Consider the following 26,734-nt stretch of genomic DNA (forward strand, 5'->3'; position numbering starts at 1 on the left):
TGCCTGTTTCCATGGTGACGGCGAGTGAGCGTGAAAAGGATGCCTAAGAATGACTGGAGTTACATCGTCGCACAGGCTCTGATGCAATCCCTGACATGGTTTGACCAAGTCAGTCGTCTCATTAGCGTGTCTATCCCTCAAGCTGCCTGTCACACAGTTTGACCATCTTTCCCTCCATGTTTCCGAAACCGCCCAGCAAGCCCTGCGCCTTGATCAGTGCCCTTGTTTGTACCGTATCAGAGATGAACCCGCAGTGTGTGTGACAAGGTCGGCCAGATCACACACATTCTGTCATCTCTGCCATCCTCCAATTGCCACTGTAGAAGAAAACCAAGTGAAGACAGAGCCCTGAACCTCCAGTGTAAACATCTTTACTGGAGACATGCCCTCTTATCTATCCATCTCTCCCTGCACCCATTTCCTGTGGCAACACACATATTTAAAGATGAAAGATTGACTTTGGCTCAGATACAAACTTCTTGAGGTTTCATCTGAATACTCTCATGGTCTACATAAACTCAGTGACTTCTCATCTCATGAGCTCCTTTTCAGATCTGCCCAAACACTGGAAAAACCTTGATAGCAGCCATTGACTTTAAGGCCAAACTTGAGTGGTAGAAATGAAAAAAAAAAAAAAAAAAAAAAAAAATATATATATATATATATATATATATATATATATATATATATATATATATATATATATATATAAACTTCAGAAACAAAAAGGACATGTTTTTGAAATGAAAAACAAATACTCTGTTTTTTTTCTTAGAAAATGCTCTTTTATTAAATAAATAAATACTGCACTTTTTTACACAATAAGTTATTTCGACTTTTTTTTTTTTAAACCAAGGTGATAGTGGCTCGGAAGGGATCCTTAAAGGATCTCTGGTACTGTTTTTCTGAATGTCATTCACTCCTCCTGCCCCCCCAACCCTCACATCACCCCTCTGGCCTCCAGCTCTATGTGCCGAGTCCATCTGCCAGTAAAGAGAACAAATCACAGTTTTTAAATTTAGTGTGATGTTACACCTCTCCCACTCTCTCACACACACACTCACACACAGAAAGAACCAAACTCTGTGCCGTCCACACATTAGTAGGTAATATCTCGACACTCCGGATTTGGCTGTGACACAGACTGTACATCATTTACATTACACAGTCTAGCTCTGTTTACATTCAGAGCATCAGTTTATGGTTTGCCTCTAAATTGAATCAACTACTGTATACTGTACACAATTAAGCTGGTGCCAGCCCAGCATTCATCTTTACTTTCCAAATAGCCCTCTTTGTTTTTTCCTCTCCCCACAACATCCATTGATCACATTCGTACCAAACACATTGGTTTCCTTCTCCCCTCCTCCGATTATCGACGTGCTAGTCAGCCCTTTACCCTCAACAGTCATTGTGCTACATTTCATTGTCTCGGTTTCTTTCAAGTCTCTCTGCGCTGTTTCTTTTCACCTGCACCACTGCTGAGTCACAAAGGTGCAGCGTTGTAGGAATGTTAATTGGCTCAAGTCCACACTTCAAAATCCACTCGGCCGATTCGCGTCGGATCCTCGTTCCACTGTGGCGCCGCAGCAACATGACGAGTAGCCCTCTCTGCTTGTCACTCCAGATCCCCTGATGGCGGGTTTAGCTGCACCTCTGCAGAAGCATGTTGAGGGAGTACACCATTCGCTCACGCAGGTCAGTCGGGCAGCCGGCCATCAGCAGGGAGCTGAGTTTAAAGGTTTTGGAGACGCGGTCCTCGTTGATGTATGTCAGCATGTACTCATCTCTCTGGCAGCACAGGATGATCTTCGTGTGATCGTGGTAGAAGTTGACCTTCAGATATCAGAAAAAGAGGGAAAAGTTGATCAATTTCCTTTTTGTTTGACTTGTGTTTTGAATTCTGTCCTCTGATAAGAGGCATGCCCAGCAACAGCTGTGTTGTCTGTGACAGTTGGTGTGTTTACCTGGAAAGTGCCGTCGTTAAAGAGCATCATGAGGGCGCGGTCAGACTTGAGCCACTGCAGCAGGTAGAGTCTGGGCATGTGTGCATCCGTCATGGTGCCAAGGTCTCCACCCTGAGAGAATCAAAGGAGAAACAGGTTGGGATTAGACAAGCTGCAACATGAGGGATACCATTTCTCAGGCTTTAGGGTGTGGAAGGACAAAAGAAACATAACAGTGAGGGAAAAAAAATAAAGATCACACACAAGAACATGAGGAGTGTGGGAGCCGAAATGTGAACTTACATCCATGAGGTTTTCCTCCATGTAATGGGAAAAGTACTTTAGCACCGTCACTTGTCCCACAAAATGCTCGGGAACCTCACAGGTAGGAAAAACAGAGCGCTGGCCCAGCTCGGCATAGTAATGAATTGTCCTGAAAAGAAGAAAAGGAACATTAGAGACCACTCAGATAAACCACTAAACAACTCATGCACAGATTTCATGACATTCTTGACTGAAAATATTGTTCTTGGCAGAAAATATAACAGAATCTCTGGAGTAATTATATGTGTCAAAGCAAGCTTTAACAGGCCAGCTTCAGTGCCGTGACTAATAACTTTTATATTTGAGGTGGAGTGCTGTGAAAACATAGAATAATACCTACTTTCTGTCTGGCAGGAGGCTCATGTGAGTGCCGTTGTTGAACAAAACCCCCACAGTGTGATCGGACAACTGGTAGCCAAAGCCATACTTGTTGGAGTAGTCCACCCATTTAGTCACCCATTGAAGGCTGCAGCTGTTTGAGGACTGAGGAATGTCATGTGCTGCAGGGTGAGAGCACAGAAAGAGGGGATTAGTGTACAATTACATGGGAGATCTTAAGGAACGATTCAGTTAAATGCACAATACGGGCCTCACTGAGATTTTATGAACAGTGAAGAAGCTTTTAAACAAGTAACATATGCTTGTGGGAAATAAAATTCCGGGTGGTCTTTATCATGAAATCTTCAGAGGAATCATGGCTGGCTTGCACATAAGCAAGCCAATCTCCACAGATCAATGGTCCCTTGATTTCCTAGGTCATGTTAACTTAATTGAACCAGATATTAATTGTAATTACTCTGTATTAACTGTATTATTCTTTTTTTTTCTCACTAAAATAACAAATGCATGTATGTATGTCAATTTAGCTCTGATTTGCAGATATAGAGTTAGTATCTCCAGGTGGTTTGGATTGCTTGGTCATAAATTCAGTCTTCTGGCAGTAAGGCTGACACTTTAGTGGCCCTCACAATGATCAAGGTTACCCATGACTGATCTAAGGTGTTACTGTGTAAACAGAACAAAACTCTGTCAGTGAACTGACTCACCTTTTGGCATGTTCTCCAGACAACCCCGCAACACACTTGCAACAGTCTCGGCCACGCTCCCCGTCGTGCTGTCTTCCAGACCTTCATAAAATACAACAGCAGGGGGTTAATAAGCTTGACGTCAAGTTTGTACGGAACAAGAAATTCCCCTGTGCTTGACCTGCCACATCTACTCTTTATGTAAAACCTGCATTTCAGATTGCAGAGTATTTTATGGAATGGTCTCTCTGTCTCGGTGATTAAAGGTGTGACGGTGTGTAACAATGGCTGCTAACTTACATTCACTGCTGCTGCTGCAGCTTCCCAGACTCCCCCTGACGATCAGACGGATGGTGTCTTGCGTCGTCGGAGACTGGCTCTCTGTTGCCGGGGCAACGGGGCTCTCGGCAGATGGCGGAAGTACACTTCCATCCTGAGGTGGGAATCGGTGACGACAGGTTTAGAAAATCAGCGAGTTTAGATCATCTCTTCCTAGCATGATTCAGCGGTCACCCACTGATTTGGAGTGGTTGGCTTAAAGGTTGAAAATTAAGTGTTTTTAGCTGTTTTCTGAAACTGTTCTCATTATAAAGTTTGGCTCGGCATCGCAATGATGCATTGTATTCTCCACAGTAATATATTTCACACCGAGCTGCACACCTAATTGGCGTATGACTCAGTGTCTCCTCAACAACATCCACGGATATTCTGTTTGATGGTCTTACCTCAGAAATCTTTTTGCTCTGCTGTTGGCTGATGACAGTTCTCTCCAAGTCATGCTGCAGCTTGTAGATCTCCTCTTCCTCTTTTGTTAATTTGTCTATGAGAGGTAGCGACACCAAAGATGTGAGTATGACATTGACCAACCCATGCATGTGATGAGTTTAAGAGAGAGTAACTAGCAGAGACTTGAAAGGCATTGAAATACTCACTGAGCGTCTCGTAATATTTGACCTTGTCCCTCTTTCCACCGAACAGCGCTGCTGCAGCTTTCTTGAAAAAGCTCTTGGCGGGACTGGAGACGTGGAAGTCTGGTGGTGAATGGCAGCAGCTAGCGGGCAGACGTTCTGGACTGAAGCCCTGCGGAGAGGCAAAGTGGGTCAGCACGCTGCTGGTCAGGAGGAGGTTGATGGTAAAACTCCCACACAATGACAATTACAGAGGCAGACTGGCCGATGGTGGTGTCTCACCTGTGTGAAGAAGTCATGCCTCAGAATGTGCTCCAGGTTCGGTCTGTCCTCTGGGATTTTTGCCAGCAAGTTGGTGATTAACTGTTTGGCTTGTGGCGACAGGGAGGAGGGAAGAGAGTACCGCGCCTCTCTAATACACCTGTACGTCTCCTTTAGATTGGTGGTTTCGAATGGTGGTCTTCCCAACAGCATGGTGTACCTGGAACAAGATACAGGATAATAATCAGTGAATTAGCAGATGAACACTTCAAAAAGAACTTCACTATGTAATACGACGCCAATGTGGATGTCAGACCGTAACTCTCATAATTACTGGCATTAGTAAATCCTTTGAAATTCTTTAATGATAATTTTTTTTCAGTTTTCCTACTCACATTACACAGCCCAGAGCCCAGATGTCTGATTCACAGCCGTGGCCCTGCTTGTTGAGCACCTCGGGGGACAGATAGTTTGGAGTCCCACAGATCGTCTTCCTCCTGTTTCCCGCTGGCTCCAACTTGGCAGCCAGACCAAAGTCCCCGACCTTCAGCTCCATTGACTCGCTCACAAAAAAGTTACCTATGGGGAAGAAAAGGGAATGAGATGATGAGCACTTGATATTCAACCCAGGATCAAAAGCTCAAAGCACTGCACAGCTCCTGAGGAGATGATTGATTAAAGAAAAACTAGAGGGAGAAACAGCTTTTGCATCCAGAACTGATATCCTTTCTGCATTGAATGCATCAGAAAATGTGTAAAGCAGAGAAATACGTCACTTTCACATAAATATTCCTTACCAAGTTTCAGGTCTCTGTGGAGGATTTCTTGTTCGTGCAGGTACTTGAGTCCAGACACAATCTGTCTCAGATAATAACGCACCTCCGGCTCAGTCAGCACTTTGCGAGCCTTCAGAATGTGGGCTAAAGACTGCAAAAGGACAAAACACAGCAGAGGGTGATCACACTGCAAGGAATAAAAACCATATTCACCAAAACAAATGACTTAAATTCAATTATAAAGGCCTCTTATGAATTAAAATAATTCCAAACACTTAAGTTCCTCCACACAAGGTGCTGCCTCTCAGATTTTGGGTGCAATGCAGGTGTTTTCCAAATTTACTGACACAGCTAAGGCAGGGAAACCCATAACAGCTGAGACACGACTATGTTATATACAGTACTTACTTTTCTACTGCAGTATTCCAACAGTATGTAGATGTTCTCTTTGTCCTCGAAATGATGATAAAAGTGCACGATGTGTTTATGATGCAGGGCTCTGTGCAGCTCTATTTCTCTGTCAATCTAGAAAAGTGGGATATTACCAATTATCATCCATGAAAATGAAATACGTGGAATACCCAGTGCTTGACAGGGGAGGTGGAGGGCTTACCTTCTCCCGCTGGTGAGGTTTGGAGACGCGCGCGTGTGGGATGATCTTGGCTGCGTAAACTTTGCTGGTGGAGAGGTCGGTCATCTCGTAGCATTTGGCAAACCCTCCCTGGAAAGCGGAAAACACCGTTACAACATGGTCTGGGTGGTAAATCCACGAGGAGAACGGGCTGGGGGACAGGCGCTACCTTTCCCAAAACTTTCCCCCGGCAGTAGCACTTCCCCGTGGCGGGGTCGGTGATGATCCGCGCCATCTCCGAGGGCGCACTGCGCTCATCCGTCCTCTTGCGGCGCGGCTCGCAGGACCTCTGCGAGGCTTCGCACATGCTGCTGCCGTTCGTCTGTTTCTCCCCGGTGTGTCTCTGTACTTCCATCAGTTGAGGTTTATTCTAGTCCCGCACTCAGAATGCCGCCCGGAGTCTCCGTCAGTGACTTTATAGCCCGGCACCCCCTCCTCCTCCCTCCTCCCTTCCCCGCGCGCTGTCTGCCGCCCTCTCTCTGACGTCAGGCTGTGGAACGAGAGCACGAGAGCCGCTTCACATCGATTAACCTCCATCTACGCTGTTTCAATTTAATAACAGAGCTCGGCGTGGAATCTGGAGGCTTTCATTATATTAACCAACTGTGACGTTCATCCATAATAATAACGATGATATAATTGATGATAATAAAGGAAGACATGTTTGGCTGTTTAGTGTACAGAATACACATCCTGCACTGCAAAATATATACGTGCGTGATACATGTGGTTTGTGAATTAAACATGATGCAGACCACAGTTTATCAGTATTCTGTGCAGGTTTACCTGCTTCTGCACCAAACTCATTTTGGAGCTCGAACACCCTCACGTGGACATTCTGGGTATTATTTACACTGCACAGCAAGTAACAGTCCCTTCCTGTTCGGCCCGGTTCGACCCCAACCAACTCGGCCCCATGCAAAGTCACAGGGCTCCCAAGTCGCACGCATTGAGGGTGACAGTCACGCATTTCGGTCTTTTGTCACGCACCCACGCCACACATTATATTTCTCAAGCTGAAAAAAAAAATACCGTAAATTTGTCTTGTGCGCCGCTGCTATGGAACTGTCATTTATTGCTTTCAGCCTGCTTTTTCTTCCTGCGAAGTCCAGCTGAGCTGATATGAAGTTTGTGCAAAGAAAGAAGGAACCTTATTGGTGCTGCTGAATTGATCTGAATGGTGAGTGGTGTTACAGTGTCAAAATTATTTAAATGAAAGTGGAAATGTTAATATATACATCAAATGCTTCATTATTAAATTAAATATGATGCACTTTATTGCGTTTTGCCAAAAAAACAGAGCTTTAAAACTGACACATTGTTGCCAATTCCTCCATGTATAAAGATGTCCTGTAGAACTTACCTGACTGAGGAGTTTGCAACAATGTATCATTCTAAATGACACAATCTTCTAATTTGCATAGGGGCTCATTTGCATATCTAGGTCAAATTAGATGGTGACGTCATTTAAAAATGATACATTGTTGCAAACTCCTCAGTCAGGAAAGTTCTAAATGACATCGTCATCCAGAAAGAAGGAACCATATTGGTGCAAAGTGAGTCATGTGAAGTGACAGAGCTACAGCCATAGTCCTAGTAATTCAAAGGCAGCTTTTAAATGGAAGTACAGATATCTATTGTCATACATCTATTGTGTTTCATTATTCTTTTGTAGAAATGCTATCTACAGTTACAAATCAAATTTGATTGGTGCATTGTCTCATGTTATCACACAGCAATATTTGAATTATTTAGATTGATTTGAATTGATTTAAAGTCCTTTATTTGTCCCACAGGGGGAAAATGCAGTGTTCCAGCAGCACAGAGAAAAGAAATATAAATGGGATAGAAATGTGAAATGTGAAAATTTACAAAGTCCAACCATGCATAGAAAAATTAAATATAATTCAAATATAAATTTAGGATAGATTTAATTAAAAAACATACTATGTAAGCTAGAAGACATATTCAAATATAATTTAAATATAAATATCACTCTCTAGCAGACTCATGTGCTGTAACAATGCTTTTTATCATTGGTTGATGTGCTATTTTAGCCCGCCCCTTTCCTTTTTTGATTGACAGGTAAGTAACAGGCTGGTAGACATGTTTGATTCCTCGCGGTTCCATAGCAGCAGCGCACCAGAAAAATTTACCGGTAATTGTTTTTCAGCGTGAGAAATACAATGTGTGGTGTGAGTGCGTGACAAAAGACCAAAATGCGTGAGACATGAGAGCCCTGCGAGTTTGCATGGCACCGACTTAGCTTGGGGACGAGTTGGTCGGGTAGGCTTGACTGTAAGCCCTTTCTGTAATTAGCCTACTGCTGGATATGAAATATATTCAGTAACCAGTGGAAGTATTACTTTTTGGGACCACATTTAAAAGTATTTTATTTACTCAAAATCCAGAAAATGTCCATGTTTATTAGTCAATTCACACATAGTATATTATCATAATGTCCTAATTATATAAAGAATTAGGATATTCAACAGGTGAATAGGCACTGCATAAAATATGAACCCATTGCTCAAAGCTGGTCTATTAATCTCTTAACAAAACAAATCACAGCAAAACAAAACATATAAATCTGATTTTGACCCCTATGACAAATTTAAATATCTTGTAAATAACACTGACTTAATGGACTCTCTTGTAGCACATGTTTTAGGAATTTTATTGGTATCGATTCAGGAGTAAAATTATTTGCACAAGAAAAGTTTTAAGAAAGAGAAATGCAGTCACATGTAAAGAACAAATATACAATCGTATTTTATAGCAGCTAGTCAGCCAGATGGCACAGGTCTGTCCTGGAAGTGCAATGGTTGAATGAATGATGGAGGCGTGGAGCGATGTAAAAATCATTCTGGCATAATCCTGGATTCCTCTCCATACTTGCAAAGTGCAACATCACCCTTTTCTCTTCTTCCCAAGTTGCTTTTGACACCACTTATGAATTTACATGATATCACTTTACAGTGTGACAAAATTTCATAATCTTGATCGGAACTAATCAGGTTTTTAATCCACCGGGTTTGGTCTCTTTCTCAGGAGTGATCGCACACTGCCAATATCATAAGCAAATGTCTTGTCGAGTCCTGAACCCGCAGAGGACTGTAGCGGCCAGTCGGGGAATGGAAAACGGCAAGCGATCACACGCGCGTCATCGGGAAGCTCTTTCAACAGCTTCTCAGCCAGCAATCCCATCTGCGAACCGATCAGAGAGGGAAAATCAGCAATCAGTGCTATGAATGCTCTATTAATTATACAGCATCAAACAAAAAGCTATCACTCTTCCTCACCACTCCTGGAGCGAGGAAAGCGATGACGTTGTTGTATGAGGACAAGTCAGTCTGAAAGACACAAGCATGATTAAATTACCTGTTTGATTAAGATTTACAGAGGAAAATGACTTCGGTTAAGGTCTCACCGTCCAGAAATCCTTGTTAACAAAAGTTGCCTGGCTAGAAGGGACTCCAGTCCAGGAAGCTTTGCTCCTGGCATACACCAATAAAATGGAGTTAATCTCAAATCCAGTGCACTTGAAACCAGCTGAAGAGGCTGCAAACACCTGGAAATCAAACAGGAGTGTGTAAAATACAAATATGCTGTACGCTGCATACAAACATGAACAATGAACACCCTTGTACTTCAGCATTGATTGCAGCCTCGAGTCACGACGCAGCTGATTTTGCGTTCAGGCTCACACAGTGAGACGTAACTCACTCACCAGCCTCCCGTCCCCTGATCCAAGATCTACCAGGCGGCCTGTTCGCCCCTCAAGCAGCTTCATCGTGTTCAGGGTCTGATCTTTACTGGAGGGCAAATATGGAACCTGAAGCATGGTACAAACATACAGGAAGTCAATAAATGTGACAAGTCGCACATTGGTTCCTCCTATCAAGTAGATGACAGAAAACATCCCTGTTAATCTGTCCTTCACACTGAACTCAGATCTTTTCAAAGTAAGCACCCACAAGCAAAAACATTCACACTCTTTGTATTACAGCACGATTGAAAGTCTCTGCAACAGAAATGTCTTCTGCTTGGTATTAAAACATCAGCCCAGGCTTCGCAATAAACACACTTCTGCTTTAAAGTCTTCTGAATGCTGTAACTGTAACCTTGAGTCTCATCTCCCACTCGTTGTCAACGGAACTGCTGCACAATAGCGTGCATACAAACAGACTTCCTGCTGTTCCTGCTGTGTTTAATGTGACATCGTGTTCTAACCTACTTTTTCTTTGCATAACATGTTTTACATGCAATACAGTTAGGAAGATATCAGCAGGAAAGTGCTAATCAGTTTGATTTTTACATGTTGAAAAAACTATGAGATTCAGGATATAAAAAAGGTCAGTTTAACATGCGGAATGTGACGATGCAACTTTTCATAAAACACAGTCGTGATTATAGACTTACCACTTTCGTCTTTTTCCACATTTGTTGCTATTGCGGAGCACTGTGCTCCAAAATAAGCATATTTTCATTACTGTGCAAGTCAGATTTTCTTCTGGCACAGATTTCCTTGATTTCACACATGCAGTATTTGATATTTCAGAGGAGAAATGAGATATATATATATAAAAAGAAGGATAAAGAAACACGACAAATAAATCAAACATCAGGCACCTTTAGTTTCAGGGGAACCTTGCGGAAACCAGGCATGACGAAGAGGCTCCAAACACCATAGAGGCCTGTGAACAGAGCACCTGTGCAGGCCGACAGGACGGGGTGGTGTCTGGTGGTGTTTGAACCGCTGTGCTCCTGCAGAACCATCTCAATAGAGTCCTCCATTGTAAACTGTCTGCAGTGTGGACAAAATACAGCAAAAAAGGATTTCTTTTTTGTTTTTCAGTTTAAATGTCAATAAGATAAAATTTAAATAGCTCATGGAATGAACTCATAAACCAAAATGCAATCTACGTTTGACTCATCAAAGTTGGCTTCTTGTGCAGATATAACAGTCGAATGCACTCATTCTGACAATGCAAGTAAAAACATAAATCAGAAAGTTGATCCAACTCTGTTGCAGAAGCCAAATGTGTCCCTCAGAAGTTGCTTTGCTTTCACTCTTCTTTTCAGCTGGATGGGATTTAAGTTTGGAGACTGTGCTCCTGAACATGTTGTGCTATACTATCACTACCATGGTCATTTATTAGTTTATTCCTGAAATATTAAAAGAAAAATACACATAGCATCTTTAAATCGTGTAAAATCCAATAACAGTTCAATCAACAATCATTACGCGTGCTTAGAAAGCATGAAATATGACCGCAACCCAAGTATGGTAAGCAACAGTTATTGCTCAGGGATCAAATGTGACCAGGGCAGCTTTTCTAACAGCAGATGGGGCTGCAGCGACTTTTTCTCCTGCAGAGACCTTCTAGAAAGGTTTTGTTTACCACACATGGGGCACAGAGTGCAGCTACCTGAAACCACCTGTGTCCGTTCAGTTCTGTTTCATATATTTATACGAAACAAAGAAGAGATCCACTCCTACGAATGACCACAAACCTTCAGACACGATGAAAAGAGTTTGAGTACTTTCATTTCTGGAGACGAACGATCACCGAAGCGAAAGAACTATTCCACCAACTTTTTGGGAGCAAGACACACTCACACGGAGATTCACGTTATGCCTAGTGAGTGCAAGATTGGCGAAATGTTGTATATTTTCAGAGAGAAACACGGCCGTGTTGCCTACCTCACACGCCCCCAGTGAGCAGATCAGCCGCGCTGCGCGCAGAGCGCGTGCTCCTGCAGTCTGAGGCCAATCAGCTCACGTCTCCCGCCCTCCTGCTCCATACTCACCTATCAGCTGCCTGACACACACACTCTCTCTCTCTCACACACACACTGCTCCCGACAGCCACGTCCCGACGCTCTGGGCTCTTCTGCCCGTTGTAATCTACAGTTATGTAATAAAGCACAATGTACTTCGCCTGTCAAGACATCACTGTAGATTAAATAGTCAATAAATAAATGAATAAATAAATAAACAAATAAATAAATAAATAAATAAATAAATAAATCATATCCTCTCTGCTCCCACCTCTCTATAATGTAACAGTTTTCATTTAGGACCTCTGGAGATAATTGTGCAGGATTAATAATCCGAATTTAAAAGGGGGAGCACGTGCATGCACGTGCATGCACGTGCGTGCATGTGATGCGGGGTGATTACAATTGCAAAGATGTGCCATTTTCTGTGCACTTCATCTCCCATTCAGAGGCTCATCATCATAACAATGTTGACCAGCTTTCAGGCCTCTCTCCTGTTTGCTTCATGGGCGGGGTGGTGGTGGTGGTGGTGGTGGTGGTGGGGGTGGGGGGGCGGGGGGGGGTGGGGGGGTGGGGGGGGGGGGGGGGGTGAGGACGGCTGCACAAGCGGACCGACAGTGACGCAAGAAAGGAGAGGCTATTATATCTGCCTCCTGAAAAAAATATGATGCTGTCCATCTGGGAGTTTATTAGATAGACTGCTGCTGGGAATTGTAAAAACAAAAAGGCAGAGGACAAAATGGACTTGTATGGGAAGGTAGGATGAGTGATTATATTTGTTCTGGGCAAAGGTAAAAGGAAGCAAAAGAACACTTGAGTTTTAGCCTGAAGTGAATGCTGAAAAATGGCTTTATTGCTTAGATGTTGTTCTTGCATTACAAGCTGAACTTGGGCATTTTGCTGCATCATAAATATCTATTCTGGGCCTAAATCGGAAATGATACAGCTGCTCACAGCTGTGACACGTCGCATGCTGAGTAATGTAGTCAAATATCTGCTTTGAACGCTGACTTGGCACATCTTATATTGGTTGAGGATCCGCATAGATTTGTGGAGTGAGGAAAGAGGTCTTTACATTATTAAAAAACCCATACTGAATGTGCCACACTCTCTTAGTGATGAACCTTGAATGTAGAAACTCGCTGTCAACTTTGAAAAAAAAAAAAAAAGCTGTAAAATATAGAGTAAGGGTTGCAGGTCAGAGTGATGAGTGGGAGTATCGTTTACTATGGTTTTGTAATGATGTGTTCATTAGATTTTTTTTCTTTTGTGTTTTTTTGTTGTTGTTTTGTGGTTTTAGTTTGAAAGTTTTTTCATAGAACGAACAGAATTTGCATAAAAAAAACCTATTTTGTGCAATTTAAGGTGAACAGTTTTTGTTGTTGTTTGTATCATCTGTGTTGAACTATGATCACTGAGATAGATAGATAGATAGATAGATAGATAGATAGATAGATACTTTAGTGTGGAGAAAATTCTGTCTATGCCTGTATGTCTATGCTTTCAAAGCCACGAGCGGCCTCTGCGCCAAGACGCAGTGTAAAAACTACAATCCCCATCGCTGTCCTCCCTCTGACGTCAGAGACACGCAGGGCACACGCGCGCTTCCCCCTTCGCGCGTGCTCAACTCACGCGAGCCAGCCTTCGTCAGCTCCGGGGCGCGTGCCAGTCTCGAGGCGGAGGGGACAGCTCCCAGGTGCTGAAACTGTGCCGGCGCAGCCAAAAGAGAGACGCGGAGAAGGCGATAGACTCTCCCGTTAGAGCCCGTATCCTGCACCACTGAGGCAGATACTGATAGAAAGCCGAGGCCTTCAAAACAGGTTTGTTCACACAATGTGTCCTTAACGCGTTATTTATAGTCATGTGGAAGAATTTCATTGGCAGATGAAAAAAAATGACCTCCTGCCTTCGTCTTAACATTAGCTGGCATGCAGCTCCTTGCTTGATCATACCGTGTGTTCTTACGGCAGAACCGCTGCTTTTAATCGCGGTGAATGCAGATGCTGCCCATGCGATGATGGGAATCTGAAAACGGTGTCCTTGTATCCTTGCAAAGCGTCGCTGTTTTTTTTTTTTTTGTATAGGCGGAAGGAAAGAGAGTCGGTGCGGTCTGTGCAGGATGGAGGTCCGGCATCTTTTTTTCCCTCTCTCTCTCTCGTAGCTGCATAGGCCACAGGAGGAGATCGCTTGTGTCTACACATGTTTAGCAGATGAGCTCGGTGCCTTGGTGGAAACATTCACCTTGGAGGAACGATGACTGCGCTCCTGTCATCTGGTTCATACTGCCTCCTCCTCCCAGGTCGCTGACCGCTGACAGCCTGCTCTGAAATCAAACCAGACAACAGTGAATCTGCAGCAGATCGAGATTAGATTCTTCCCCTCCACCCAATGCTTTTTTTTTTTCTGTGGCAGAAAAAAGTTCCCAAATAGTGAATGAAAACACACTCACATGTAAAGGCTTGCAATATAATTTGAGATGCAATCAAGTCAAATGATCATCAAAGATATGCATTGAAAGTCAGGAATACAAAGAAGTGTTGGCTACAGTGATGCAAATGTACTTGTTTCTCAATGATTTCAAGAAGAGCAACTCAGCCCTTTTAACCCTTGTTATCTAACACTCATCAATACAACAGCTTGCTGTGTTGGTCATGCTGGTTTGCCCGACACAGCCTTCTGTCACCTCTGATCTGCGGCCTGTGCAGTAAGCATGTACTGTCCACTCACATACATATGCTTCTGATGTGTGTGTGTGTGTGTGTGTGTGTGTGTGTGTGTGTGTGTGTGTGTGTGTGCGTGTGTCTAAAAACTAAAAGTCAGGTCTTTGTAAAATGGATCAAAGTCAAGAAGCAAGTGTGATCTCCTTTTGTGAGAGGGGTTCACATTTTAAGCAATTCACAGCTGTGAAAGGCTTCATATTGACAGAATCTGTGTTCCTCCCAACGTCTCTTTTTTGTCGTTGCAGATGGCTGCCACTCAGGATATGAAAGGGAAGGGAGAGGGAGGGGACCAAAATTTTGACTACATGTTCAAGCTGCTGATCATCGGCAACAGCAGCGTGGGCAAAACGTCATTCCTGTTCCGCTACGCCGATGATGCCTTCACTTCAGCTTTTGTCAGCACGGTGGGCATCGACTTCAAAGTGAAGACTGTCTACAAGAATGACAAGAGGATCAAACTGCAGATCTGGGTATGAAATATTTACATCCTGCCATTAAACATTTAGAAGGGAGCTCCAAAAAGTTTGAATGGTGTCCAAAGCATGTGAAACAAGTGTGAGTTAGCAATAAAGAAATGTGTTTTCTGCTGTGTTCCAAGGTCTCCTGGAGGACTAACTTAGCTCTAAGGGGGAAGGGGATCTCCGGAGATGCCCTGCCCCCCTCATTTCTCTTGTTTTCAGCCCCTCTGTGCTCCTGCAGAGTGACTCCTGTCTGTGAAAAGCTGTCACTCTACTGTATGTGCAGAGCCCACTCTGTCCTGACCTCTGTCCATATCTGTCTCTATTGATCGGTATGCTCAAAGGACTGTTGCAGGTTGGGACTTGATAGCTGTATGTTGAGCCATTCAAAAAGAAAGTCACACTCACGGACACCCTGCCCATTAATTCGCATTCCACCTGCAGTTTGGCTCTTGAGGTGTAGCGTCTGTATATTTAAAGATAATCTTACTTTTTCAAGTATTTCATCTTTGCACAATTATCAAAGTCCCATTTTTGACATCGGCTTCATTCCTATAAATCACATTTCTGCATTAGTCTTGTGGTTTCAGCTTATTCAAATGACAATCATAAAATATGTCTTGTGTTGTGTAGCTTCCTTTACAAGCACATCAGGCTGTGTTCTTTATTATCTCAGTAAATCCCTCGTGAGTGTGGTAAGTATAGAGACAGATGGAAGTCTCTGCTTTACTGACAAGAAGACTAGTAAGTGTGAGTTTAGCACACAGTAGGGAGAACACAGAAGCAACACCTTCCACGGAACGTGTGGGAAACTGACAAAAATCCAAGTCTGTTTAATTAGTAGTTTGTCTGAGCTGTGGAAGCAGACTGTTTCATCATACCTTGGACATGGAATTGTGAAAGATATTTTAAAGTGCCCCCTTTTTTCCCCCAGTATTCCTTTGAATTCCTCTCCTGTCAGTCTCTCACTCTCTCAATTGGATTCGCCTATTCTGCAGAAATGTCGACTTTCCTTATAACGTTTCGTGTCTTTTGTCATAACAGTTGCCTCTCGCGGCAATTAGCCGTCCGCAGACATCCAGTGTTTGCTAATCGCATATAAGGACAAAGAAGTGGCTCCATCAGGATGTGATAACTGAGTTTGAACAGTCAAATGGTCGGCTAATCGAGGTAATGTGTTTTCATCATTAGCGAAGACAAGCATATTCAGAGTGAAAAAAAAAAGACTGGCTTTGCATTCACGTAATTGGCCTGTCTCTTTTAATTGGGCTAAGAAAGAGCTGAGGCATACAGTGAGTGGCCATTTAAGGTTATGGCTTCTGCCTGATGTCAGTGTGGCAGCGGCATCGTTAATCTGCTGAGAGGTAAAAGCATCAAAATGGATCGTAGAGTTGTCCATGTTGTCACATCCGTTCGGAGCGAATAAAACTGAGAGTTTCAGAAATTGGTCTCAGTGAAAACCACAGAGAAGAAGTCTTCTGGCCTGTGTCAGCCTCTGCACGCTACTCGGAGTCGTCAGCTTCTTGGATTGATTTCTGGTGAGCTGCAGAGCACAAGCGAAGCTGTTCAAGGAGCTCAAATTATCCGGACTCAAGCACTTTTTTTTTTCCTGCCCTGCTCTGTTGTTTTACGAAGAATCAAGCAAACGGATTGACTAAAATAGCCCGGAAAACAGAGGTCACTGTGAAGCACTCAGACATGAATCGATGAGCTACTGAAATATCTTGAGGGTTAGAGCTGAGACAAGGGAGAAGACAGGTTAAACTAGCGTTCACGTGACGGGTTCCTGACTTGCTAAGAGCACAATAACGACGCTGAACATGCTCACTGAGGATTCTTTTGTGTACCTTCGAATGCCATTCAACCAAAGTAGCTATTTATACTGCGCGGACTAGCTGCTGGCATTAAAAATGCACACATTCACATGCATTTGTTTTTATGTTATTGTAAACTGACAAAAGGCTCTGGCTAAATTGTCTGTGTGTACGTGTGTGTGTGTGAGAGAGAGAGAGTCCTGTCTCTGTGGAGTGAAGGTCAGCGCTGTCCTCTGGCTATAACAGGCACACTGCTGTGGCCATGTGCAGACCAACAGAAAGCAAAACTACTGTGGTAAATACAATCCAGTGCCGCCTGTTGGGCTTCTGTTTAACAGGAGCCAAGTGGAGCAGCCAGCAGTCTGCTGTCATGATTCACAGAAGCCTGCAAACACACTTGTTGTGGGTGTAAAAACATACAGTACAAACAGGAGGGACATCATTGGAGTTTCTTGTTATGTAACTTATACAATAACAAGTCTGCACATCTTGAAGGAATAGAAATACAAAATATTCATAGGCAATTTACTTTTGTTTTGACCTCAAAGCTGCCGTAATTCATTTGTGTGTGTTACTCAGGAGCATCCAGTGTGATCTGTCTGTATTGGGCTTCATTAACATTTTCATTGACATCTTGTAGCAGAGGCTGCAGCAGGCGCTTGTTTCCAGGGTAATCACTGTACAATGTACTCCTCCTCAAATGCTGTGTAATCACTTGCTTTGCCTTTGAGCAATTTGTTCAGCCTTATCATGGAGCAGCTAGTGCTTTTTCAATGTTTGAATCATTGGACTTCTATTTTTAGCAAGAAATTCATATAGCAATCTGAGCTCCGCATTCTGCACCATTGAGTGTCGAACACAACTGGGCTATTATTTTATTGGAGAGAGGGAAAAAAAAAAAAATCAAATCAATCTCATCAGCCAGCACTGACTCGCCATTTTTGGCATCTCATCAATGCAAAGCCAATGAGGCAATTAGTATAATGATTATTTCTGCATAACGAATGCAGTAAATGAAGCCACAAGCAAATGTAGAGACAACATAACCCCCCCCCCCCCCCTTTTTTTTTTTTGTGCCAAATTTGAACTCAACAAATCTCTTGGCTTGACTAAAGAGCTGAACATTATTAACAGTCATGTCTGCTGGGTTACCGTCATCGACTTGTTTATGCAGCATGTGATGGGAGTCTCATGTTGATGTTGCTGGACTTGACAGTGTGAAAATCAGTCAACCGTTTCCCAGAAAAGCTAAATCATGCTGTCTGTGTAGGACACAGCAGGCCAGGAGCGCTACAGGACGATCACCACAGCTTACTACCGCGGGGCCATGGGCTTCATCCTCATGTACGACATCACCAATGAGGAGTCCTTCGGCGCTGTGCAGGACTGGTGAGTCACTTTTGGCCTGTTATATTACACTTTTATGTGCTATCTGTCTCTTTAGTGTGTGTTTTTCATTGCAATTAGTTCATATGAAAGCTAGCAGTCCAACTTGCTCACCTGCTGTATTTCCCCAGTGTCAGCTGTGAACTTCTGTTTCACTCATAAAGTGCTTGTTGCTTTGCGTCCACATGCCTCTCCATCAGGCTTATAGTTCAAGGGAAAACCTGTCAAGGTCATGGCTCTGATCCGTTCATGAGTCATACAAGCATCTTTGGGCTGGGCAGGAACTCTCAGCCCGTCTGTGATTTATGATGATGCACTCATGTCTAAAATAGGACCGAGAAGGCCACAATCTGCAGAAACCAGGTTTCTGGGTTAGGATTTTCACACCAGAAGCAGTACATTCTCATCCCTGTAAGCAGTACGGAGGAGCAGCAGCTCGGGCCCTTCGGTAAAACACAGGAGGGATTTCTGGTCCACTGCTGCAGATAAATGTTTTGACTTTCTTTTACTGATCTCCCTTCACAGGTGCGATGGTGAGAAACTGTCTTTTATGTATTTCCTGCTTTATTTACGCCCTGTTGTTGTGCAGTTATCTCTCGCTGCAGCCTGAAGAGATTATGGAAGCACACAGTGTTTTTTTTTTTTCTTCTAAATCTTCACAGAGATAGTCTCACAATGCAGGAAATGGTTCTATATAGATGATGCATGCAGGGTGGCTTGCACCCTTTGCAGAGCTCTGACAGTCACTATTAAGGCTAGTGTCTATTTACTCTTTGTCACTTAGCCAGCAGCACTTGACAGGCATTTTATAAAGTGCCTGGTATCCAAACGGAGTTGCATTTAGACCAACCACATCCATATTCTTCTAAGGCCTGTGTTCCTTAATCAGAAATTAAATGCTGAAAGCGTTGTACAGCCGGGAGGCTGCGCTCTATTATTAGCACACAATGTATTGAAATGTTCCACATTATCTGGCTGATTTGTATTCCCTTCACAGCAGCCAGTAAAGGCTTTCTTTGTGAGGAGAGGTCGAGGCCAGACGCACCTATTATTCCTCTTAAGGCTCGTCTGACACTTTGATGAAAGACTGAATAGTCTGAGCAGCCTCTTTGATGAGGATTTTAATTACTGGAGCCAAGTGTGACATCCTACAGAATAACCTGTAAGAGAGTAACCTAGAAGCTTACTCCCCAGCAGTGTTATGTAACATGTAATCACATTATACATTACTGTAATAATGTAAATACAATTTCAAAACTTTGTGAACTCTTAAAATACTTAAAATCTGTTGGCGACTTGCAGAGCTGCTGTCTCTGCCCTGTTTATTATGCAGACTGTTGGTTTAAACCTTTTATATCAGTACATAAATACATTTTTGTCATGAAGTATTAACTAATTTATCCAAAGTAATCTTCCTCCAAACATATAGTCCTCCAGCCATTCCTCTGACAGTCCTCAACAAGACTCCTGGTATTTCTCCCTCTCCCTCTCTCTCTCCCTCTTGTGAGCCTCCTCCATCCTTTCTTCCCAGCAGGTGTGCGGGAAGTTGTTTCAAGTAGAGGGGGCTGGCAACTGAATGAATGAAGGAGTGACGTCATTGCATTTTTTCCTCTGCTGTATAGCGCATCGCCACTCAGGCTACTGGCTGGAAGTCATATGATACACACAAATAAACATTAAGAAGTTCTAACAAATTCACATTTTATTACATTTTTTCTCTATAAGGTCGGCAGCAATTCATCAAATGACAAGAACAAAAACACTTTCACGGCAGTAAATCACTGCCATTTTAAGCGCTGTCCTTCGTGCTGAAAATGCTAGTGAACATGCGATTTTGATTTTTTTGGAAGTATTGCCTGTGAAAAAATCCGATATTCTCTTCTGCTTGCTGTTTGCCATCGTTGTTTGATTGCGAAGAAGCTGTGCAACAGCTTGCAGGTGCCACCAGGGAGGGCTGCAGCCCCGGCAGCACCCCGCTTCCTGCGCTAGTGCTTCCCAGGGTACTGTAAGCTCCAGCAGGATGAGTTGCCTTGTTGACTCAGAGACCAAGAGTATTTCAGGTCTCAGCCTGGAGTGGGAAATGTGTGGTGATCTGTTTCTTCAGGTCAGCTGTCATTGCCCAGTCTCAGGCTGTGGAGGGTAAACCAGCAGAGCAGTTCTTCTACGCTCTCATTTTGTGAGTTGCCCTACCTGTAGGTCGGTGGTGTTACCTGTCCTTGATTCCCTTGCTAATTGCCTCAGCGATGGATTTCAGGACCTGGTCATGCCTCCAATGATACAGACCCTCACCCAAAGCCTTGGAATGGCTGCTTCAGACGTGCTTTAATATACTTGTTTGGGAATACACTGGGCATGCAGGTGTTTTGGTTTTGCCCTAGGTACATAGGTTGAATGGACGGGGTTGCACACCTCCTGGATCAAGACCCTGATCCTCTGGGGGTTAAACGTCCAGATGTTACATCACTTGCTCCCATCTTATCCAGGCACCTTACTTCCACATGGCAACTGCTCTGCTGGTTCTTCTCTCCTTGACTGAGGCTCATACCTCCTCTTGTACCAGCCTTCATCTCTCCGTCGCGTTGGCATTTGTAATTGGTGACTGAGTGGCACCTTATACCTGCCTTCACTTGTTGTAACACTCCAAAGATGGCCTTGTCTCATCCTGGTGGACTACCTCAGCTGCCCTCCACTTCCTTCCTACTGCAGGCGTTCCTGAGTTGGAGCAACTATGAACTGACTGAGCTGAATGAGGCTTTAGCTTGTTGGTGTTCCCATACAGGCCAACGCTACTAAAGCAATAGAGCAATTCCAGGTATCCGTGCAAGTGCCTGCCCAGGTCAGCACAATGATGGAATCTCAGTCATTGAAGCTACAGTTGAAGACTGTCTCAAGGCTTTTCCGTGGTTTCTCAGTGACCAATTGGATTTTCTGTTCTCCCAACTTTAAAACAAATTTGTCTCAGACTTTCTCCCTTTTTCAGGACCAAGGGCCTGGATTTTGCAGACACAACAGACAACACCCTTGTTGAAGACATGTTACAGTTACAGTTACCGCACCGATCCACACCTTCTAACCCGCAATCGTTACACAACCAGACAAGCCTGAGCAGCACTTTCCAGAATGAAACAAATAAATCACCTGGAGCCCAGAGCATCCGGACCCAGAAGGCCTGGACCCTGCCCAGACCCAGATGTTGGAGCCTTACCACTTCCTCTACCTCACTCAGGCATGGCTCCTTCAGGCTGAAGTAGAATAGCTTCTTTTAAGAAGAAGTAAATAGAAACTATAATCATAATTCATTTTCATTGACTTGCACAGCAGTGCTCACCAGACAGTACAGAAATCTGTCCACTGTTTACAAAGGAAGGGGGCTCTTTATTTTTGCCTGTCATATAACAAGAATCCTTCACTCTGTCTTTGCCACAGGCTTTAATTCCACTTTCTCTTTCTCTTGTTCCTTGTGACAAGGTTGCAGGAAAAAAAGAGGTTGCCATGGCAATGGCTCCTTCCCCGACTGTGGCTGAATTAAGCTTGTGACGTGCTCATTTCCTGCCTGTGTCACAGACAAAACATTGAAATATTGTAGCGCTAACAACAAATGTCGTAGTCAGAAGCTTTATTGAATATTTGTTTTACATACACACGGTTGTAGTAACCATAACCCCAATAGAAAAGCAATCATAACCTCTTGTAGATACATATATAGGTCTGTTAGATGTGATACAGACACCATCGGGGCTTTTGACAGTGACACTGATCAGCAGTGGGATTCGAAATGATCCGCATCTGAGCAATCAAAACAAGCCCTAGATGGACAGAGGAGGAGTGCCAGCATTGTTCTTCCTTCCTTTCTGGATCACTCGCTCTTCCGTCTGTTTGCAGCCCTTGGTATATTCACTGCCCTACTTTCAGTAAAACTGCAACACCACAGGAGCAATTTGTTCCTCAAATTCCTTCCCATATTGTGAACAGCCTGCAGAGGTTAGAGGAGAGCAAGCACCTCACAGATTTACAGAGACACTGCTAAAAGAGAACATGTTATTAGGTTAATGTACTCCACATGGTTCAGGATTCTAATTTTATGAATACATATTGGATATTTTATGAATACAGTAAAATTAATTCATGATAAATCTCATGTTATAGTGCTGTTTGTATAAATGACATGGTTTGCTATGGCAATCATACACAAAGACACATTCCACTAATGAACTCTTATATTCAATCACTGTTATATAATCAGTCAAACTAGTTTTTCCTTGAAAATAAAGCAGCTGAAACTAATGACCTGAATAGCTGCAGTGTGTTGGATATTCTGAAACTATCAGGATGGACGACCCACAACTAAAAACTAAACTAAAAACAGAAGGAAAACAGAAAGCTCCAGATTATAGCTGACCAAAAAGAAGGTAACATAGAGCGTAAAACAAATTTAGTTTTTCTAATATTAAACACTCACCAGTAACATACAGTTGAGCAGGCGTGACTCAGTCCTTTCTCTCCAGAGTTGACCCACTTTCCCAGTGACTCAAATTTTACATCATGCCAAGCGAATAAAGAAGTCATCGCCGTCCACGACCTGTCCACATGGCCATCTCTTCCCCTGTCCATCACTCAGCCCATTTCCGGAGCGGCAGAAGAAAAATGGCACACGAAGTCTGCCTCTTTTAAGACAAAACACGCAGAACTGTTCTGAAATGTTTTCCTCCTCATTTTTGTGCTTGTTCGTTGCTCTCTGACTACCTGCAGGTCAACCCAAATAAAGACCTACTCCTGGGATAACGCTCAGGTGGTGCTGGCTGGGAATAAGTGTGATATGGACGAAGAGCGAGTGGTGTCCGTGGACAGCGGCAGGCTGCTGGCAGAACAGCTGGGTAAGTTTGAAAGGGACAGTCTCCCTCCTTGTGTACAGTTCTGATTATGTTGATGCCAAAGTGTCTCCACTTCCGGTATGGAAAAGCTGCTCTAGTTTCATGAGTTCTCAATCACTCTTTAGGGATCGGCTTGTGGCATGACACTAAATACACTTACTTGGTTTTAATTTTTATTCAAATGTGAAAAATTATTTCAAATAAAATATTACTTGAAGTAGTTTAATGAAGCGTAATGCTTTTGATGACTCTTCTTTGTATTCAAGGCTGTTTTCTAAATCTACTACTAGTGCAATTCAACACTTCAATCTGTGATCTACTTCTTGTACTTTAAACCATTTTTCTTTGAAATCTCTCAATCTTCCTTTTGTACAGTCGTTAATCTAGCATTTCAAATTAAACAGGTGCCATGGAGGATCAGCCTGAACAGGATTAGAACACATGCTGTTCTTGTAGTGGGTTTAAGAAAGTAAATTATTAGAGATGTTGAAAAGACTAACACCCACAAACCCACTGTCAGTTCATTCACAAGCATCCAAAAGGGAAGCCGCTCATTCACATAGAGAATCCTTTATACTGCTTTATGCAACAGAGGTCAGAGGAGTGCCGGACCTGATGTGTGTATCATATGACTTCCTCCTCCCAAGGTTTTGAGTTCTTTGAGACGAGCGCCAAGGACAACATCAATGTGAAGCAGACCTTTGAACGTCTGGTCGACCTAATTTGCGACAAGATGTCCGAGAGCTTGGACGCTGACCCGGCCGTCACCACGGGAGCCCCCACCGCCAAACTCACAGACAGTGCTCCGCCCCTCCAGCAGCCCGGATGCAACTGTTAGTGAGCGGCGAGCCGAAAAGGAGAGCAAGGTCCCCGTAAGGTGGTGTAGAGTGTTGTTCTCCCTCAGCATTATCACTCCTGCTAGTGCTGCTTTCTCTGGACTTACAGTTCAAACCCTGTTTAGTAGTAGAGTTACAAAATGCTGTTATATTATCTCACAACTTTCTCACCTTATATCAAGAGCAAATAACCGGGAAAACAAACATGGCTAACGTGAAACGTGAAACATTACAAGATATCTAGAATATAGAGACACCGTATTCTCATTCCTTAGCTAGTGAGTCTGGTTAGAAACAAAAGTATGTTTGGTAAGGCTGAAAATAGTCTGTAGTCCTAGTGTAAGTTAATCCTTAAGAATTTAAAACAATAATTACACAAAAGGGGGAATAGAGTCAGTGAGTGCTTGAATAATTATTTTATTTTTTGTACATTCATAGGTTTATTTTGTTTCCTGAACCTGCCAAATCTATGATTTTGTGCACTAGAGGATGTAGCGGTCTTTTTTCTTTTTTTTGGTGTAATGAGTGTGTGTGCGTGTGTGTGTGTGTTGTGTGACTTTGAGTGTGGGCTTGCATGATGAGTGTGAAGATTATGTCTGATTTACAAATGATTGCAACTTTGCCATCTTCAAAAAAACAAAAAAAACAAAACAAAAACATCTACCTTGAAAAAAGTGGCCTTTTAGCATTTCTGACATGGCCTCTGTAAGTCTCCCCCCCATCCTGTTACTTTTGGGAATGAATCCAGTGCGTGTAACATTGATGTGAGCACTCGTCCTCCTCTTGCTGTCAGTAGATGTGTGATTTTCCTCTGATAAGTGTATCTGTAAATCTTAAAAAAAAAAAAAGCAACTATTTCCTTGTGCTCAGCCTGGAAGGCAACCCTTTATAGTTTGATGCAACGAGCATGCTGCCAAAAAGTGGAAAACAATGTGCTGTTTTTTCTGGAAGATAGGCCTTACCTGAACCCAACCATCCTCAAAGCCACCCGACATACAGCAGACGATGAGCTCCGGCACGGAATAAACAGCCATATGTTTGAAAAAAAAAAATACATTAAATAACAAAATAAAATAAAAGTTAAACTTTTGAGTCAGCATGCTTAAATTCAATGTTTCTGCTGTAAAGTAATCTTCTCCTAAAGAAAGATCTCAATCAGCTGTTTAGATGAATCCCCCTCCTGGCAGACTGTTACTGTGCTGTGGCGTCGTTACCGAGAAATCCATACAAAATAAAAGACGGATCCTCCTTTAAAACCCAGATAATTTTTCAGTTCTGTACTTCATAAAAAAAGAAAGAAAAAGTAATAAAACATTTGTGCCAAAAACATCCCAGTTATTTAAGTAATGTCAGTCATTTGTTGCATAGTTGAATTTAACCTCCACAGAATTGCATGAAGTAAGTCCAGGCGTATCTCTGTAGATTTCTATTATAAGACACTGTATATATCACTCTGTGTTACAGATTTAGGAGCATTGTCGCGGCACTTAGCTGTGAAATGCAATGGGCCAATAAGTGCAATATTTTATGAATTAAACCCTGTACATAGTTTCTCCTGTCCTCGATGACTATCTGCGGCGTGAGTGACGGTCGTGCAGAGAAGCTCTGAAACTGACCTGTGTATGTGCGTGTGTGCGCGTGCGTGCGTGTGTGTACCTGCCATATTGAGGAGATAAACTACGTAATATAGTGTATTGTTTGTGTATACCTTTTGTACAGATGTATTCACGTACTATATGCCGTTCCTGCTAATCGTTGGGTGTTGAGTGCAGTTGTGTTATCATGTCAAATGCAGTGTTGTTGTAAACGGTAGTCAGGGAAATAAACTTAGTCCATGCCGTGCGCCATACTGTTGTCAATCTAAGTGAGGTGGGGGGGTTAAATACACATTAATATAGTTCAGAGATCCTGCACACGTGTGTGTGTGTACACATGGTGCGTGTGTGTGTGCATCCGTGTCGGTGTGTGATGTTCTAATTTGATGCTATGATAGCCATGAAGTAAGTTATTGTAACAATGTTAAAGTCGACACTGATTTCATAGAGGAATAGTTACCAACAGCCAGACAGTCACTCAGTCCAGATCACTATGACTTTACATATAACTGAAGATATTTATTACATGAAGTGCAAGCAAAGCAAGAGGTATGTTTTTGAGATTATAGAAAATAAATCAAATTCTATCAGTGAATGTGTGTGGTGTGTCTTTACTCTTCTCTATTACAGCATGAAGGAGGGATTCAGTTTCATTTGAAGACCATGTGCGCCATCTAGTGTTACAAAGACACATGTGCACATTGCTTCAATTGTACATACCTGAGTGAAAATAGAAATCACTCTTCAAAAAAACTACTTGGAGAATTTCATACTTTTAACTGTTGGATATTTTATTCCATTTTCATTAACACATTTTTTTTTTTTTTTTTTTGAAGATGTGTACCAGACATGTGCCATTTACCAACCTAAATCTTTCTTGTATCACATCAGTCACAGCTGTTGTGTTGACATTTCAGTCAGAGGATCTGAGATTAGGGAGCAGAGGCGGGGCGTGGGTCTCAGTACAGAGGGGGCGGAGCATTCTCGGGCCCTTATGATAATAATTTTACCATTCAAATACCTCATGCTACCATCAAACAACACACTAAAACTCACTTTTATTAAGCCAAGCAAACCTATATGCCTCAGAAAGCAGAATAAAGTCACAAACTTGTTCTAAAGAACAAATACACATACACTCGCACGCGCACACACACACACACACACACACACACACACACACACACACACACACACAGTCTCGTATTTCTATCCTTGTGGGGACCTTCCATTGACTCCCATTCATGTCTAGCCCCTAACCCTGACCCTTACCCTAACCCACACCACAACAAAGCCTAACCCTAAAGAAATGTTTTTGCACTTTTACTTTTTTCAGTAACAACATGGTCAAGAAAATACTGTTTCTCCTACTTAGGACCAGAAAAAGGTCCCCACAAGG

At 42.9% G+C, this 26,734-nt stretch overlaps 3 protein-coding genes across 6 annotated transcripts; 1 reads left to right on the forward strand and 2 right to left on the reverse strand.

Annotated features, from left to right (window-relative positions):
• Positions 1-781: 781 nt before the first annotated feature.
• On the reverse strand, positions 782-6,253 carry plk2b (polo-like kinase 2b (Drosophila)). Its single transcript, XM_030104844.1, has 14 exons — positions 6,041-6,253; positions 5,854-5,961; positions 5,649-5,765; positions 5,262-5,391; positions 4,860-5,043; positions 4,486-4,684; positions 4,228-4,375; positions 4,021-4,115; positions 3,596-3,728; positions 3,317-3,397; positions 2,611-2,770; positions 2,250-2,379; positions 1,968-2,078; positions 782-1,836 (listed from the first exon to the last, which is right to left on the reverse strand). The coding sequence occupies exons 1-14, from the start codon at positions 6,224-6,226 to the stop codon at positions 1,645-1,647; spliced, it is 1,974 nt and encodes a 657-aa protein (XP_029960704.1). The 5' UTR covers positions 6,227-6,253; the 3' UTR covers positions 782-1,644.
• Positions 6,254-7,783: 1,530 nt separating this feature from the next.
• Positions 7,784-11,632, reverse strand: LOC115398182 (ATP synthase subunit C lysine N-methyltransferase). 3 transcript variants are annotated; one of them, XM_030104845.1, is made up of 6 exons: positions 11,579-11,632; positions 10,504-10,678; positions 9,602-9,706; positions 9,302-9,442; positions 9,174-9,224; positions 7,784-9,078 (listed from the first exon to the last, which is right to left on the reverse strand). In XM_030104845.1, the coding sequence occupies exons 2-6, from the start codon at positions 10,666-10,668 to the stop codon at positions 8,893-8,895; spliced, it is 648 nt and encodes a 215-aa protein (XP_029960705.1). In that variant the 5' UTR covers positions 10,669-10,678; positions 11,579-11,632; the 3' UTR covers positions 7,784-8,892. The 3 variants fall into 3 exon arrangements, with proteins under 3 accessions (XP_029960705.1, XP_029960706.1, XP_029960707.1); XM_030104846.1 differs by lacking the exon at positions 11,579-11,632 and adding an exon at positions 11,389-11,528; XM_030104847.1 differs by lacking the exon at positions 11,579-11,632 and having other exon boundaries at positions 9,602-10,333; positions 10,504-10,613.
• Positions 11,633-12,293: 661 nt separating this feature from the next.
• Positions 12,294-24,865, forward strand: rab3c (RAB3C, member RAS oncogene family). 2 transcript variants are annotated; one of them, XM_030105023.1, is made up of 5 exons: positions 12,294-12,412; positions 14,621-14,845; positions 17,918-18,036; positions 22,783-22,907; positions 23,552-24,865. In XM_030105023.1, exons 1-5 carry the CDS (start codon positions 12,395-12,397, stop codon positions 23,740-23,742), a joined length of 678 nt encoding a protein of 225 aa, XP_029960883.1. In that variant the 5' UTR covers positions 12,294-12,394; the 3' UTR covers positions 23,743-24,865. The 2 variants fall into 2 exon arrangements, with proteins under 2 accessions (XP_029960883.1, XP_029960884.1); XM_030105024.1 differs by lacking the exon at positions 12,294-12,412 and adding an exon at positions 13,276-13,475.
• The last annotated feature ends 1,869 nt before the right edge of the window (positions 24,866-26,734 follow it).

Source organism: Salarias fasciatus, chromosome 12 (assembly GCF_902148845.1).
Source record: "Salarias fasciatus chromosome 12, fSalaFa1.1, whole genome shotgun sequence".
Taxonomy (NCBI): Eukaryota; Metazoa; Chordata; class Actinopteri; order Blenniiformes; family Blenniidae; genus Salarias; species Salarias fasciatus.